The sequence below is a fragment of the Scyliorhinus torazame genome, chromosome 17, assembly GCF_047496885.1.
Source record: "Scyliorhinus torazame isolate Kashiwa2021f chromosome 17, sScyTor2.1, whole genome shotgun sequence".
Lineage (NCBI taxonomy): Eukaryota > Metazoa > Chordata > Chondrichthyes > Carcharhiniformes > Scyliorhinidae > Scyliorhinus > Scyliorhinus torazame.
This window is the reverse complement of record NC_092723.1, coordinates 95,692,369-95,708,864: the sequence shown is the minus strand read 5'-3', so window position 1 is coordinate 95,708,864 and position 16,496 is coordinate 95,692,369. Positions and strand designations below refer to the sequence as shown.

General features: G+C 40.9%; 1 protein-coding gene across 6 annotated transcripts in view; it reads right to left on the bottom strand.

Annotated features, from left to right (window-relative positions):
• katnip (katanin interacting protein) overlaps nt 1–16,496 on the bottom strand; it is a 333,986-nt gene that overhangs the window by 109,857 nt on the left and 207,633 nt on the right. For all 6 annotated transcript variants that reach the window (XM_072480763.1, XM_072480761.1, XM_072480758.1 and 3 more), the window contains 3 exons: nt 13,530–14,592; nt 5,045–5,785; nt 3,340–3,548 (listed from right to left, as the gene is read on the bottom strand). In XM_072480763.1, the coding sequence (XP_072336864.1) occupies nt 3,340–3,548; nt 5,045–5,785; nt 13,530–14,592 (2,013 nt within the window). The remainder of the gene's footprint in view (nt 1–3,339; nt 3,549–5,044; nt 5,786–13,529; nt 14,593–16,496) is intronic.

The following is a 16,496-nucleotide window of genomic DNA, read 5'->3' as shown; positions in this document are numbered from 1 at the left end:
AAGCAATGCTGACTATCCTAACCAACCCATGCCTTTCCAAGTGTAAATTAATTGTCTCCTTCGGAATTTTCTCCAGTAGTTTCCCTACCATTGACGTAAGACTCACCAGTCTGTAATTTCACGGTTTATCGTTCCCATCCTTCTTGAAAAGTGGGGACTATTCTCCTTGGAGTGAGGGGAGATTTGATAGTTGTACATGATTATAACAAGTTTAGATGAGCTAGACAAAGAGAAGCTATTCTTACTAGCTGGTGGCACAAAGAGTAGGAGGCACAGATTTAATGTTTTGGACAAGAGATACAAGGGGGATGTGAGGAAAGACATTTTAATGACCTGCAACTCGCTGCCCACAAGGATAGTGAAAGGGAGATGATCAACGATTTGAAAAGAAAATTGGATTGGCATTTGAAAGAAAATCTTGCAGGACCACATAAATACAACGCACGAGAATGGAACTAACTGGATTGCATGACTTATAGTCACCTATTATTGAATTTTGTTGTTGATTGAGTGTAAAAGGATAAAGTTTCGACTGTCAGGCATTGTAAAACATTTACCTGCTTTTATCAATAGTAAAACTTCAGGCACCATTCTCCCTGATTCAATTCTGGACAGCTTACAACCTCTTAACTCTAGACAGCCTACTCCTTCCCAGCCCCATGCTCTAGCAACTACTTTTCCTTAGACCAGCTCATGTTAACAGTTTCTGAAAATGTTCGTATCCATGGCTCTGGATTAACCACAACAGCAAGACATTCTAGGTTGAAATACAATGCAACCACAAATCCCTCTTTCCATCTCTCCTGAAATTTTCACCCAACACCCCACCTTTCAACTTTGCATCTAATTTCTGGGGACCAATGGGAAAGTGGTTGGAGTACCCACGTTTGCTCCCATGAGTCCTTGCAAGAAAAGAGATCAAGGATAGATGGAAAGAAATACAGAAACAAAAGGCATCATACTAAAATAGATCACGTGCTGGGTAAGGTTGCAGTGCAGGAAGCACAGCAGTCTGTGTTTGGATTGGATTGGATTTGTTTATTGTTACGTGTACCGAGGTACAGTGAAAAGTATTTTTCTGCGAGCAGCTCAACAGATCAGTAAGTACATGAGAAGAAAAGGGACGAAAAGAAAATACATAATAGGGCAACACAACGTATACAATGTAACTCCATAAGCACTGGAATCGGAGGAAGCATACAGGGTGTAGTGTTAATGAAGTCAGTCCATAAGAGGGTCATTTAGGAGTCTGGTAACAGTGGGGAAGAAGCTGTTTTTGAGTCTGGTCGTGCATGTTCTCAGACTTCTGTATCTCCTGCCCGATGGAAGAAGTTGGAAGAGTGAGTAAGCCGGGTGGGAGGGATCTTTGATTATGCTGCCCGCTTTCCCCAGGCAGCGGGAGGTCAATGGAGTCAATGGATGGGAGGCAGGTTTGTGTGATGGCCTGGGCGGTGTTCACGTCTCTCCGAAGTTTCTTGCGGTCCTGGGCCGAGCAGTTGCCATACCAGGCTGTGATGCAGCCCGATAGGATGCTTTCTGTGGTGCATCTGTAAAGGTTGGTAAGAGTCAATGTGGACATGCCGAGTTTCCTTAGTTTCCTGAGGAAGTATAGGCGCTGTTGTGCTTTCTTGGTGGTAGCGTCGACGTGGGTGGACCAGGACAGATTTTTGGAGATGTGCACCCCTAGGAATTTGAAACTGCTAACCATCTCCACCTCGGCCCCGTTGATGCTGACAGGGGTGTGTACAGTACTTTGCTTCCTGAAGTCAAACCCCCATAAACAACAATGTGATAATGACCAGATGATTGTTTTTGTGATGTTGACTGAGGAATAAATATTGGCCAAGACTAAGGAGAATAACCACAGTTTTATCTCATCTATTGATATAATTAAAGGGCTGGATTCTCCGATTTTGAGTCTATGTCTGCAGCATGGGCAGGATTCTCCAATAATGGGGCTATGTCCCCACTCCAGCGTCAAAACTCAGGCGTTTCACTCTGGACTTTCCTGAACTCGGTGAATCTGTCAATGGCCCCCTACCCACGTCGCGCATGCGCGATTCACAGCGATTCTCCAGGGACCGTCGTGATGTCAGCACATCAAGGGCGGAGCATTGGGGCAGGGCCTCAGATGACATCCTGAGGCCGTCCAAATGGCGTGCGGCGCATTCAGCAATGACACCATTTTTGACGGGGCGGAGCATCCGAAAAACGGCATCGCCCCCCCATTTCGGCGTAAAAACGGATTCTCCGGCAATTGGAGAATCCAGCCCAATGTCTTTCATACCTAATACCAACCTAGTAAATCTCCTCTGCACCTTTTCTTGACATCCTTCCTAAAGTGATGTGCCCAGAAATGGCCATGGAAACTAGTGCTTTATAAAGGTTTTGCATAAATCCCTTGCATTTGTACTCAATGGGCAAGATTTTCCCTGCAACCCCACAGCAATTGAAAGCTCCAAAGAAGGTTAATTGGCATGAGGTGGAACTTCCGACTCTCACCCAAGAGGAGGTCCCGCCTCAAATAACTGCTGGCCAATCAGCAGTCCCAGCAATGCTTCTCATTCAAAATTAATCAACTCACTCCTCTGCCTTAAATCTTACCTGCCATCCATCTTGCCTATTTTGCCAGGCTATCCACGTCCTCCACAAGTGTGTTATCATGCTCTCACTGTTGACTACATTCTAAATTTTGTGTCTTCTGCAAACCGTGAAATGTTATCCAGTCTCTCCAACTCCACATAGAATCATAGAATTTACAGTGCAGAATGAGGCCATTCAGCTCATCAAATCTGCACCGGCCCTTGGAAAGGGCACCCCACTTAAGCCCACACCTCCACCCTATCCCTGTAACCCCGTAACCCCACCCAACCTAACCTTTTTAGACACCAAGGGCAATTTATCATGGCCAATTCACCTAACCTGCACATCTTTGGACTGTGGGAGGAAACCGGAGCACCTGGAGGAAACCCACGCAGACACGGGGAGAACGTGCAGACTCCGCACAGACAGTGACCCCAGCCGGGAATCGAACGTGGGATCTTGGAGCTGGGAAACAACTGTACTAACCATTGTGCTGCCGTGCTGCCCATTAATATATACCAGAAAGAGGAGTTATCCTGACACCGACTCCCACGGGACACAGCTGCACACTTTCTTTCAGCCTGACAAACAGCCACTCTGCTACTTCCTGTGCCATTGACAATTTTGTATTTGTGCAATCACTGCCACTTTAATGGGCGACAGCTTTTCGAACAAGTCTATCATATGGTACTAAAGCCAGTGTATTTTTGAAAGCAATGCTTAGTGTACTGAAGGGTGAACAAAGACTCTCCTTACCTGTTCATCCTCTGTTCTAATGCCAGCCTGTGTGTATGGCCTCTCATCTCCTTCACCGTCTGCAGTACTAGGTCTATTGAGCTCTTCCTCAAAAGTGAATGGCTGAGTATAATCAATGTTAGCTGTAAAGGTTTCATCGTACTGGGACATTGCATCCAAAATCTCATCGTCCGTAGTGAAAAGTATAGTATCTCCAAACTGCTCCAAAGCTAAAAATAGAGAATGTGAACAAGTTAAGAAATATTTCATGAACCAAAGCAAATTGGAACATTTGGCAAAGCTAGCAAAAATAAAAATCTCAGAGGATTGTAAGGGATCTCGATATAAATGTTACGAATGAAAGAATACAATTACAGTTTTTAATATTTTTTTCCTTCTGACCATCATAACTTAGCAAGTGAAAGCATAGTTTATCAAAAAGACTAAATCAACTTCTACGATATTCTAAGATTGGGTGTTGGAATAAGTCTCTGGAATCTAGGGTATATACCAACTGAGCATCTGGCAAGAAGAGCCTCTTCATATTTTAAAAGGCAATATATACTATAGACACTTAATCTGATATTAAGGCAGTTGTACTTTTGACAGCCTTTCATTCATATAGCACTTTTTACAAGCTCAGGATACTTCAAAGCACTTTACAGTCAATGTACTTTTGAAGAGTAGTCACTGCAACAAAATGTAGAGAACGTGGAGGCCAATTGCTGCACAGACAGCAATGAAAATAAATAAATAATCAGTTTTAGGGGTTGGCTGAGGGATGAACCAGGGAAACCTTGCTGCTCTTTGAATACTAATATATGATCTTTCATATCCCGTTTAGAGGGCAGACGAGGCTTCGATTTAACATCTTGTTCAAACAGCAATGCAGAGCTTCCACTGCACTGCTTTAAAAAGCTAACCGAAACAATTCTCTCAAACCTCTGGAGAGGACTTCAACCTAAAACGCTTCACTCAGCCACATTGACAGGAATGTAGGTACACGTTTAATGCAACTAAACCGTTGAAACTAAATATTTTCCTATAGCCGTCGTTTTTCGAAGGTTGTTCTAAAAAAAACCTTTAAAGTTGATGAATAAGTTTTGAGTAGACAAAGAAAATGCTTTTCAATGAAAAATGAAAATCGCTTATTGTCACAAGTAGGCTTCAAATGAAGTTACTGTGAAAAGCCCCTAGTCGCCACATTCCGGCACCTGTTCGGGGAGGCTGGTACGGGAATTGAACCCGTGCTGCTGGACTTGGTCTGCTCTACAAGCCAGCTATTTAGCCCACTGTGCTAAACCAGCTCCTTTTGCTTCTAATGAGTCCAAAATAAAAGCCATAAATAAATAAGTCACCAATAAATCCAACAGGGAATTCAGGAAGAATCTCTTTTACTCAGAGCATTTAGAATGTAGAACTCACTATCATAAAGGAAGTGAATTGAATAGTACAGATACATGTAAAAGAAAGCAAATAAAATGCACAAGCGAGAAACAAATTGAAGGCTGTGCTGATAAAGGTGGAAATAAAGGCTGATTTTAAATGTTGCATCAGTGATGTAATTCATATTGACTCTATGGTTGACAAATGCAAATCTGCAATTAATTGCATAATCTTTCACTCAATGCTAACTAGGTGGGATAAGGAAAGATTATTCAACTCGTTGTACCAACTCCATTCAAGTACAGGACAGAGCAAAAGAAAGAACTAAATATTTGTTTACCTCCGTGTAAGGTTCCCGATGCCTTGGCAATTTCTCCTCTGAAGATCAATTTCCCATTTAATAATATCTCAACATCTTTAATACCACGGAAAGAATGTATTCTTGATTTGTTGTAATTCCAAATTCGAATCATGGCTAAGTGACAAGGATTTACAAAGTCAATATAGATCAGATGGGACCTTCCTGGGGTGAAAGGCGCCAACCAGAGATGCATATCATCCTGTGTCCTGTTTACACCATCAATCAAATTTGAGATGACTCGAGGGTCTTTACCATAAGCAGGTAAAATGTTAATATCTGCTGGATCTGCTCTTATTTGTGCTATTTGCACAGGCTCTCCACTTGAACAAAATATTTCAATCCCATTCAGTCCAACATAATGTCTATCGCCCCAGGTTGATGTAATATTAATAACTAAATGACAACCACTCGGCAAAACTGGAATTTCAAAATCATCGCTTCCGTCATCATCTCTTTCAAGGTCAGTTCTTTGTTCTTCCTCCTCTTTGATTTCATGCACCGATTCTTCGTGCAAGCATTTCAATCCTGTTTCTCTTCCAATTCTTTGCTCTTGCAAAAACTCATCAAAAATGTCTCCCTCAAAATCCATGTTGGCTATACGACCTCGCTGTGACCTGTTGAACTTTAACAAAGAGTTCCAGGACTCCATCAGAGTGTCATCCTGCTCATTTCGCCACCTGGCTCTCATGGAGCTTGCAGTCTTTGCAGGCTTCTGATTATCTGAAAAAAGCCCATGTTAAATGATGAATCTAGACAAAACACACACCATGGAATTCAGTTCACTACTACTATCCATTTTGCAACTCAAATAGCGACCAAGAGCAAAGTACTGTGAACGCTGGAAATACAACTGAAAAATAGTGGAAATAGTGGAAATACTCAGCAGGTCTTGGTAGCATCTGTGGAGAGAGAAACAGAGTTAATGTTTCAGGTTGATGTCAGAACTAGGAGTACTTAAGTATCAACAGTTTTTAAGCAAGGCAGGGAAAGTTGGTGGTGGAGAAGGAAGAACAAAAGGGAAGGTATGTGATAGGGCGGAAAGCAGGAGTGACCATGGAATGGGCAATTAATTGACACATGAAGTTCACACTTAAGTGCAGAAAAGATTTACAAGCTTGCTACTGGGACTTGATAGTTTGAGTTATAAGGAGAGGCTGGGTAGACTGTGACTTTTTCCCCTGGAGCGTAGGAAGCTTAAGGGTTATCTTAAGAGGTCTATAAAATAATGAGGGGTATAGATCAGGTAGATAGTCAACATCTTTTCCCAAAGGTAGGGGGGTCTAAAACTGGAGGGCATAAGTTTAAAGTGAGGGGGGAGAGATACAAAAGGGTCCAGAGGGGCAATTGTTTCACAGAGAGGGTGGTGAGTGTCTGGAACGAGCTGCCAGAGGAAATAGTAGTGGCAGGTACAATTTTGTCTTTTAAAAAGCATTTAGGCAGTTATATGGAAAGATGGGTGTAGAGGAGTATGGGCCAAATGTGGAAAATTGGGACTAGCTTAGTTGTAAAAACTGGGCAGCATGGACAAGTTGGGCCAAAGAGCCTGTTTTTATGCTGTAAACCTCTATGACTCTATAAGATAAATATGAGGTATATAACATTTTGGTAAAAAGAGAGGTCACATATTATGTTGAAAGTTTGGGTGAAGCAGAGGAATAGATGGATCTCGGAGTCCAAATACATACAATCATAAAACGTTGTGCCATTTTTATGGCAAGGCCATAAAAAAACCAAGCACAAGACTTATGGCAAGGCCATAAAAAAACCAAGCACAAGACTTTATTGCCAGAGGGATAGAAAAGGAGAGTTCTGCTAAACCCAAATTGAAATGGTTAGATTACGTTTAAAGTGTACAGTTCTGGTCACCATAATGGGTGGCACGGTAGCACAGTGGTTAGCACTGTTGCTTCACAGTGCCAGGGACCCGGGTTCAATTCCCAGCTTGGATCATTGTTGTGCGGAGTCTGCATGTTCTCCCCGTAGCTGCGTGGGTTTACTCCGGGTGCTCCGGTTTCCTCCCACAAGTCCCGAAAGACATGCTTGGTAGGTGAATTGGGCATTCTGAATTCTCTATCAGTTTCCCCAACAGGCGCCGGAGTGTGGCGACTAGGGGATTTCCACAGTAACTTCATTGCAGTGTTAATGTAAGCCTACTTGTGACAATAATAAAGATTATTAATGGGCTGTAACTTCCTCGGAATGGCAGTCAGTGTCGGATTGCCACTCTATGCCCAATCACTCACTGCAAATTTCTGCCGTGCCTGATTCGTCCGACCTTCCGACTCAGGCCAACATCGTTGGGGGGAGGGGTGTTGTGGTGGAAGGATTGAACTTTGGGGTGTTCAGTCCTCTTGTTGGGAGCGGCCTGGTTAGCTTAGTTCAAACATGTGGGATGGGGTTTGAAGAGTCCTGTGCCTGTCGGGGGAGTGCCATAGAGGGGATCGTGTTTTGTTTGCTTTTCTCATTACAATTTCCTTTTGTCTTGAACCATCATCGCTTTTGTTGTTTCATTACATAGGATATATCTCACAGAAACAGGCCATTCCGTCCAACCAGTCTATGCTGGTGTTTATGCTTCACTTGAGACTCCTCCCAACTTTTCTCATCTAAATCTATCATCTTAACTATCTATTCCATTCTCCCTCATATTTGTCTAATTTCCCCTTAAATGCATCTAACTATATTCACTTCAACCACTCCCTGGGATGGCGAGTTCCACATTCTCACCACACTCTGGGTAAAGACGTTTCTCCTGAATTCTCTGTTGGATTTCTGGATGACGTTCTTATATTGATGGTCTTCAGTTATTCCTTTCTCAAGAAACTAAATAATTTTCTGTGTTCCCTCCATCAAAACCTTTCATCATTTTAAATCCCTATATCAGGTCACCCCTCAGTTATCTTTCTCAAGAGAAAAGAGATCCTGTCTGTCAATCCTTTCCAAGCATTTCTGGTATCATCTTTGCAAGTCTTCTCTGCACCCTCTCCAGAGCCACTACATTCTTTTTGTCTGGGACCATAACTCCCTGGCTCTCCAGCATTCGATTGGTGGATACTCCAAAGGTACACTGTGTGAATCTCTTTCAGAACTTCACAGGTAAACATGTGCAAGGCAATTACCCTGCACTGGGAGACATCCAAAAATGTAATTTAAATAACCAATAGCTACTCAGAAAAAGTTAGAAGAATTAAAACTTTTTCTAATTTCAAATAACATGGATCTTGAAGAGGTGTAAATGGGAATGCCACTGGAGTTGCGAGCCACTCTCAATCTCTTCAATCCAGCATACAAGAGACTGTCCTCGAAATTTTGAAAAATGTATTCTTTCATACAAACAAGGAGCAGGAGGAGGCCATTCAGCTCCTCGAACCTGCTCCGCCATTTAATAAGATCACGGCTGATCTGACAGCTAGATCATCCCACCTATCCTACCGATAACCTATCACCACCTCGTTTACCAAGAATCTATCCACATCTGCCCCCAAAACATTCAAAGATTCTGTTTTCGCTGCTTTTTCAGGAAAAGAGTTCCAAAATCTCACAACCCCCAGATAAATAATTGCACCTCATCTCCCTTTTAAATGTGCGATCCCCTGGTTTTAAGCAGTGACCCCTCGTTCTAGATTCTCCCACCGAGAGGAAACATCCTCTCTATATCCACTTTGTGAATACCTCTCAGGGTCTTATCTATTTCAATCAAGTCACCCCTTATTCTTCCAAACTCCAGCAGATACAAGCCTAGCCTATCCAACCTTTCCTCACAAAGAACCCGCCCATTCTAGGTATTAGTCTGGTAAACCTTCTCTGAACTGCTTCCAACGCATTTATATCCTTCCTTAAATAAGGAGACCAATTCGGTACACAGCACTCCAGATGTGTCTCAATAGTGCTCTGTATAACTGAAGGATAACCTTCCTACTTTTGTATTCAATTTCTTTCACAATGATAACTTTTTTTATATAATTACTTGCTGTACCTGCATACAATCCTATTGTGATTTATGCACTAAAACACCTAGATCTGCATCTCAGAGCTCATGGGATGTGGGCATCACTGGCATGGCCAACATTTATTGCCCAAACTTAATTGCCCTTGAACTGAGTGGCTTGCTAGGCCAATTCAGACAGTAGTTAAGAGTCAACAACATTGCTGTGGGTCTGGGCTCACTTGTAGGCCAGACCAGGTAAGGACGGCAGATTTCCTTCCCTCACAGAGTCAAAGACGTTTACAGCATGAAATCAGGACCTTCGGCCCAACTTCTCCATACTGCCCAGTTTTTAACCACTGTCATGGGAATGTCCCTTTCAGAAATGTTTTTGTTTTATCACATGGCTTCAATGATGTCATTGTCTGGGTGGAGCTGGGCTGTGGCGCTGAGAGTTTTTACTTTCGCTTTGAGTTTTGGACTGGTTTGAACTGCACAGGTTGAAAGAAGTGTGTCTCTACCTTCATTTTAAAAGCTGTTTACAAACTACTTGGTAACTTAAAAGAGATAATTGCTTTCTGGAAGGAATTCAAACCTGCTGTTTGAAAAAGGGAACAGAGTATAAATAACAAGTCTTATACCAGTAAGAATGCCGTGTGCTGGGCCCCATCTTTGTAAAGGGGTTTCTGGTTTTACTTGGATTTTGTTATTGAATTGGAACAGTTAAGGGGGAATTCATTAAGGGTTATACATAGATTACTGTAGCTGTGTGGGGCCTTTATGTTTGTAGTTGATAAAAATTATTATTGTGCGTGTTTATAGAAATGTTAACTAAATTTGGAGAATAAAGCTTGTTTTTTGATTAAAAGCGCTTAAGAACTCTGTTGACTAACACCTGAAAGGCAGGCTCGTGTGCTCATCGTAGCCAAAATCAATAAACAGTTATAGGTCAGGTGAACTCCATAATATACTTTGGGGTTTTCTAAAACCTGGCCCATAACACCACTAAGCTAGTCCCAGTTGCCCATATTTGGCCCATATACCTCTATATCCAGCTTTCCCATCCAACTGTCTAAATGTTTTTTAAAAGACAAAATTGTACCCTCCTCTACTATTTCCTCTGGCAGCTCATTCCAGACACTCACCACCCTGTGTGTGAAACAATTGCCCCTTTGGTCTCTTTTGTATCTCTCCCCCCTCACCTTAAACTGATGCCCTCTAGTTTTAGACTTCTCTGCCTAAGGGAAAAGATGTTGACTATCTACCTTATCTAGGCCCCTCATTATTTTATAGACCTCTATAAGATAACGCACAAGCCTCCTATGCTCCAGGGAAAAAAATCCCAGTCTATCCAGCCGCTCCTTATAACTCAAACCATCAAGTCCCAGAAGCATCCTTGTAAATCCTTTATGCACCCTTTATAGTTTCATAATGTCCTTTCTATAATAGCGTGACCAGAACTTTACAAAATATTCAAAGTGTGGCTTTACTAATCTCTTGTACAACAAAAAGGTGGTGTTGGGCATCTTAAACAGCATAAAAGTAGATAGGTCTGATGGGATCTAACCCAGAATACTGAGGGAGGCAAGTGACAGGCAAAGAGATCTGGGTGTGCATGTCCATCGATCACTGAAAGTGGCAACGCATGTGGATAAGGTGGTCAAGAAGGCATAGAGCATGCTGGCCTTCACGGCATTGAATATAAAAATTGACAAGTCATAATGCAGCTGTTTAGGACCTTAGTTAGGCCTCATTTGGAATATTGTGTACAATTCTGGTTGCCACACTACCATAAGGATGTGGATGCTTTGGAGAGGGTACAGAAGCGGTTTACTAGGATGTTGCCTGGTATGGAGGGCATTAGCTATGAGGAGAGGGTAGATAAACTCGGTCTGTTCTCACTGGAACTACGGAGGTTGAGAGGCGACCTGATAGAGGTCTGATAGACCTGATAGAACTCGCTACAACCACCATTTGTCCTCTGACAAGCCAATTTTGTATCCAATTGGGTATCTCACTCTGGATCCCAGGAGGTTTAACCTGATGCAACAATCTACCATGACGTACCTTGTCAAAGGCCTTGCTAAAGTCCATGCAGACAACGTCGGCTGCACTCTCCTCATCTACCTTCTTGGTTACCCCTCAAAAAACTCAATCAAATTAGTGAGCCAATTTTCCACTCACAATGCCATGCTGACCGTCCCTAATCAGTCCTTGCCTCTCGTAATACCTTAAAATCATGTCTCTCAGAATACCTTCTAACAACGTACTCACCTAACGGGCATTAGTGTACCAGATGGGTTTTTACAACAAATCGACAATGGTTTCATGGCCACTATTCATAGAATCATAGAATCATTGAGACTATTATTGAGACTAGCCTTTAAAGCCAGATTTTATTAACTGAATTTAAATTCTACCAGTTGTCATAGTGGGAGATGAACCCACGCCCTTCAGAGCATTAGTCCTGGGCCTCTGGAATATTAGTCCAGTGGCATTACGCCACCATCTCTGCAAAACAAAACTCATCTTGATGTGCAACCAAATCAGCCAATTATTCCTCCACCCATATCTGCTGAAGCAGACACTCTGAAATATGTTGAGCATTTTCCATAGATTGGCAGCCACCTCTCTCAAAAAGTCACCATTAATGAGAAGATCCAGCATTACATAATCTGTGGCAGCTCTACAAACTACGGCAGTGAGTGTAATTTAAAATTGAGAGTCCATTGAGACGGACTCCCCAAATTCACAGCGTTTTTCTCTACTCACCACATTCATTTTAAACCTCTACTTAACTTCCCCTTCAACTACTCTGCTTGTGTCTCAAACTCTCTTCATAACTATTGCTTCCCATTTCTCTTTTCCATGCTTTTAATACCAATGAGGCACTGAAAAATACACATAATACTCTTAACCCAAGGCTTTACACCAATTCATACTTGTTTCTTTACTCTGCTACATATTGGAATTTACAAATCTACCGACATATACTTTGAGAATTATACATGTGAACATCTAGATTTCTTTGCACGTCCCTGCCCTTCAATGTCTTTCCGAGGAATATATACTTTCATTGCTTATTTATTCTGTAATTATTACTTCATACTTATCCATATTAAATTGCATTGACGATTAGTCTGCTCATTCTGTTAATAAGCCTCTCTCCTCAAGTCCAAAGCAGTTCTTCTCCAAACCACCATTGTAATTTACAAAATTCAAGCTTATACTCATAATGGTCCAAATCACCCTTTAATGCAGAGAGCCCACTGGACTACAACACGTCCAACCCTCTTCCCATCAATCAACTTTCTAAACATGCTGCTTTATTTCCTCCAGTACCCTGAATTTTTCAAACAAGGTTAGAAAAGAATCCCTACTGTGCAGAAGGAGGCCATTCGGCCAATTGAGTCTGCTCCAACCTCTGAAAGAGTACTCTCCCTAGGCCCACTCCCCTGCCCTATCTTTGTAACCTCGTACATTGGTCAAGGCCAATCCACCTAACCTGCATATCTTTGGACTGTGGGAGGAAACCCACGCAGACATGGGGAGAATGTGCGAACTCCACACGGACAGTCACCCAGGGCCAGAATCAAACCCAGGTCCCTGGTGTTTTCAGGCAGCAGTGCTAAGCACTGTGCCACCATACGGTCCATCATGAGGCATCGTGTGGAATGTCATCGGAAATTTGACATATATTATTTCCACTACATTCCATTTATTTATCAAATTGGTCATTTCAAAATCTATTATTCAAAAAAATACCAAAATTGACAATTCCTTCTACCGTCAGTCTGAAGGTATAATTTGCATATTTATGAAAATTCAGAATGAGGCAAACGGAGAAGGAAAGATGGGGGAACTGAAACAGAATAGAACTGGGGAGTAGAAGCAGGAGGAGAGAATAATGTATACACTGCAAACTCACTGAACAGGTTATTCAACACAAAATAAAAGCTTTAGAATGTTAACCATGCTGCTTTGAGCTAAACATATATGGCACCACTGATAAGTGTAAAAAATAAAACCCGGTGTCAGAAGAATGAAAAATCTACCCAGTGTATACAAAATAACTATAGTCATCCTGTCTTATTACTGGAGCTTCAGTCTATAAGGCTTTTAAGTTTCTCATCATTTAAGTGATGCAGCAGACTACACAATGAAATATCATCTAAATTCAAAATATGCGTGCTGTTGCAGGCCTTAAAAAAAAACTAGATTTCACAAGCCTATAAATCTGATAACAAAATACAAATAACCTTGTTTCATTCTGTTGACTAATTGAAAAATTAAATAGTCCAAATCCACTTTATACTGTAGCTCATTAAACTGCAATATAATAAAGGATATTAAGGGTTAGGTGGGGCTACTGGGTTACAGGGATAGGGTGGAGGCATGGGCTTAAGTAGGTTGCTCTTTCCAAGGGCAGGTGCAGACTCGATGGATCGAATGGCCTCCTTCTGTAGTGTAAATTCTATGAAAATTACTTTCAGGTAAAATCTTAAAATGTTGGAATGACAGATGATAAATTCACTGTACCTATTTTAAGCTGTCCTTCAGTATCAGTAATATTTAACAGTTCTTTATTTCTGGCGCTCTTCACAGAGCTTCTCCTTCCACTGACAGGATATTCAGTTCTTTCACTCTCTTCTTCCAGTGATGAAGGCACATAACAGTCACTTTCTTTGAAGTTGTTCAGGAAGTCAAAATATTCTTTGTCAGTAAGCATTTTGCCTTTTTCCCTGCTGCAATTTAAGAGCTTGTCAGTTGTATCAATGGTAGTTTTGTGACTTCTGCTAGGATCAGATATATCAGGCCAATTACAATTGCCCTCATTAGTGTTAGTTGAATTGTCAATTTTTAATACGAGTGTCTCACCATGGAGCCACGGAGGCTTCTTCCATTTAGTTTGCCTGGATTTTTCTTTTTCTGGTGATTTTAACCACAACGGTAATTTTGAAGTTGATGATATTTTGGTTATTTTCTTTTCTGTTAATTTTTCCAGTTGGTCTTTCATAGCTAGTTCGTCATCAGAATCAATCTTTTCACCCTCCTTAACGGTTTCTGAAACATTTATCCGCATGAGTGACTCCTCAAGTGAAGCCGGGGCTGTTAACATTAAGTCTTCCTCCAAGGTCAAAACTCTATTCTTTGTGGAGTCAATTGAATAAATTAATGCACTTTTCATATTCTCTAAATTTGAATTCAAAAGGAATGAGAGACCGTCTTGCTGCGAGGCCTCAATGCCAAGGTTTCTTTTTGAGCCCTTGATTTCATTAGCTTGTTCTTCTGTATCACTCCTACTGGAAGTCCCAAATGTGTATCTCTTATTTTCCAAATCGGAATTTAGAAAGAATGAGGAAGAGGCTTGTTCTGGAGGCTCAATGCTGGGACCTCTTTTTGGGTTCTGAATTTCTTCACTCTGCTCTTCCATGTCACTCCCACTGGAAATATCAAATGTTGCTTCTCTTTTGCCGGGTCCCAGGTCAATGGTTGTACTGTAATCAAACACTTGGTTTCCACAGCCTTTCTCAAGCTCTTCTTCATATACAAGATCACTATCCACATAAATCCTTACATCCCTTGCCCCAACATCGAGCTCCTAAAGAAAGAATTGAGAGACTGAAAGCAATTTTTGCCATATTATAAATGAAAATATATGAATGTACCATGAGTTCTACTGTAACTTGTTACTTACAGAGGTGAATAGATTAGTAAGGTTGTCATAGTCTCAGATGACCATAGGCTGCTTTCCCCTTTGAGGGGGGAGAGCTGACTGGTGGTGATTTAACCTGAGGACCACTACACCTCCAGCGAGAGGAAAGGTTGAGAAGGATAACCTCATCCAGTATGGGAACTGAACCCATGCTGCTGGCCTCGCTCTGCATCATGAACCAGCTGTCCAGCCAACTGAACTAAACCGGCCCCAAATAGATATTACAAATAGAAAATAGGCCATTTGACTCGAGTTTCTTTTTGTGCTCATCATCCACTCAAGAAAATAGTTCTAATCACATTCACCTCACCTATTCTATATCTCCTTTTCCTCTACACCTGTCCAAACCAACTTTGACTTTTGACACAGTTTGAGCCACAAACACTAACCCTGGAAATTAACCCCACATCATCAGAATTGTAGAAATAAAATCACAATCTGTTCTAAATCTCTAACATTTAATCTTGTATCTACGGTCCCTCATTCTTGACTGGAAACCACCTGCTTCTATCCAGTTGCTCTTTTCCTTCATAAATTTAAACACCATCATATTGTCCAATGTTAATCGCATGGCGCATCACATCAGTGGCTATAATATTCTCGTTAAGAGCAGCCGCATTTTATGTAGTTTCTCTATTCACATTTTCTAAAATCAGCTACAAACCTAAAAGATACTGAAGTTCTCAATGTAGGAATTGAGAATTCACATTATGGTTGAGAATTTGATTTTATTTAAATTTAGAAAGAACAGGTTGGTTGACCTGCTTTTAGTCCTCTGGCTATGATTGTCTGTACTCTGCCTGACTCCCATTAAGATCACAAACTCACTACACTGAAGGCGCACAGTATTTTCCGTTTTGTAAGCGTTTACATAAATGCCGAGAAGAGCAACCCAGGTTATACAAAGTTTGGAAGTCTCAAATTTGATTGATTCTAAATCATAATTCAAACTGATTGCAGTGGTGGCAACAATATATGAACTAAAATAATTTAATTTGAGGATTTAATATTTTCTCAATTACTTCCACAAGCAGTATTTTTAATCTATAGATTTACAATTTATAGCTAATTAGAAAAAAGTTAATTATTAAGCCGATAACTTCTTGAAACTGCAGAAAATAATTAGGTTAAAAAGCATTAATAATGAAAAGTACAATTCTTCTTTGATTAATGTTAATAACAGAAACCTAAATATGCCAATTTGTATCAAAAGAGAGTTACAGCCTTAAAAACCCTGTTCGGGTTAAATTTTGCTCTAATCTAAATACATACTGTAATTTTTAAATTTAATTGAATATGTTTGAATACCTTTTAGCATGTGTCTTAATATAGCACAAAACGACACCAACAATCTTTCCATCTTTTGTTGCACATATCAGTAGTTCAAATAAGAATAAGCAACAACTTAGGCTATTATTGTTATTGGTTGTGCACAAGTAAAATAAGGCTAAAGCTTAATAATCCACTGCATTAATCTCCTGGTGATCTACATTCTACTTGTTTATGTACCCTGTCCACAGGCTGAGCTTCGATGCTTTGTGAGGTATGCTATTATCTATTCCATCGTAAGCAAAACAAGCACCAAAATTCTCATTACTCCATTTATCTATAGCGCGATTATATTTAAAAAAATTACAGGATTTGTGCCCCCTTCCCCACATCTGATTTTAAACATCATTTATGTTTAAAAACCCCCATATATTTTTTTAAAATGGTAAATCTTGTGTGAAATGAAGGTCTACCTTCCAGAATACATCTTATTACAACCGACATAAAACAGGGGAGAAACA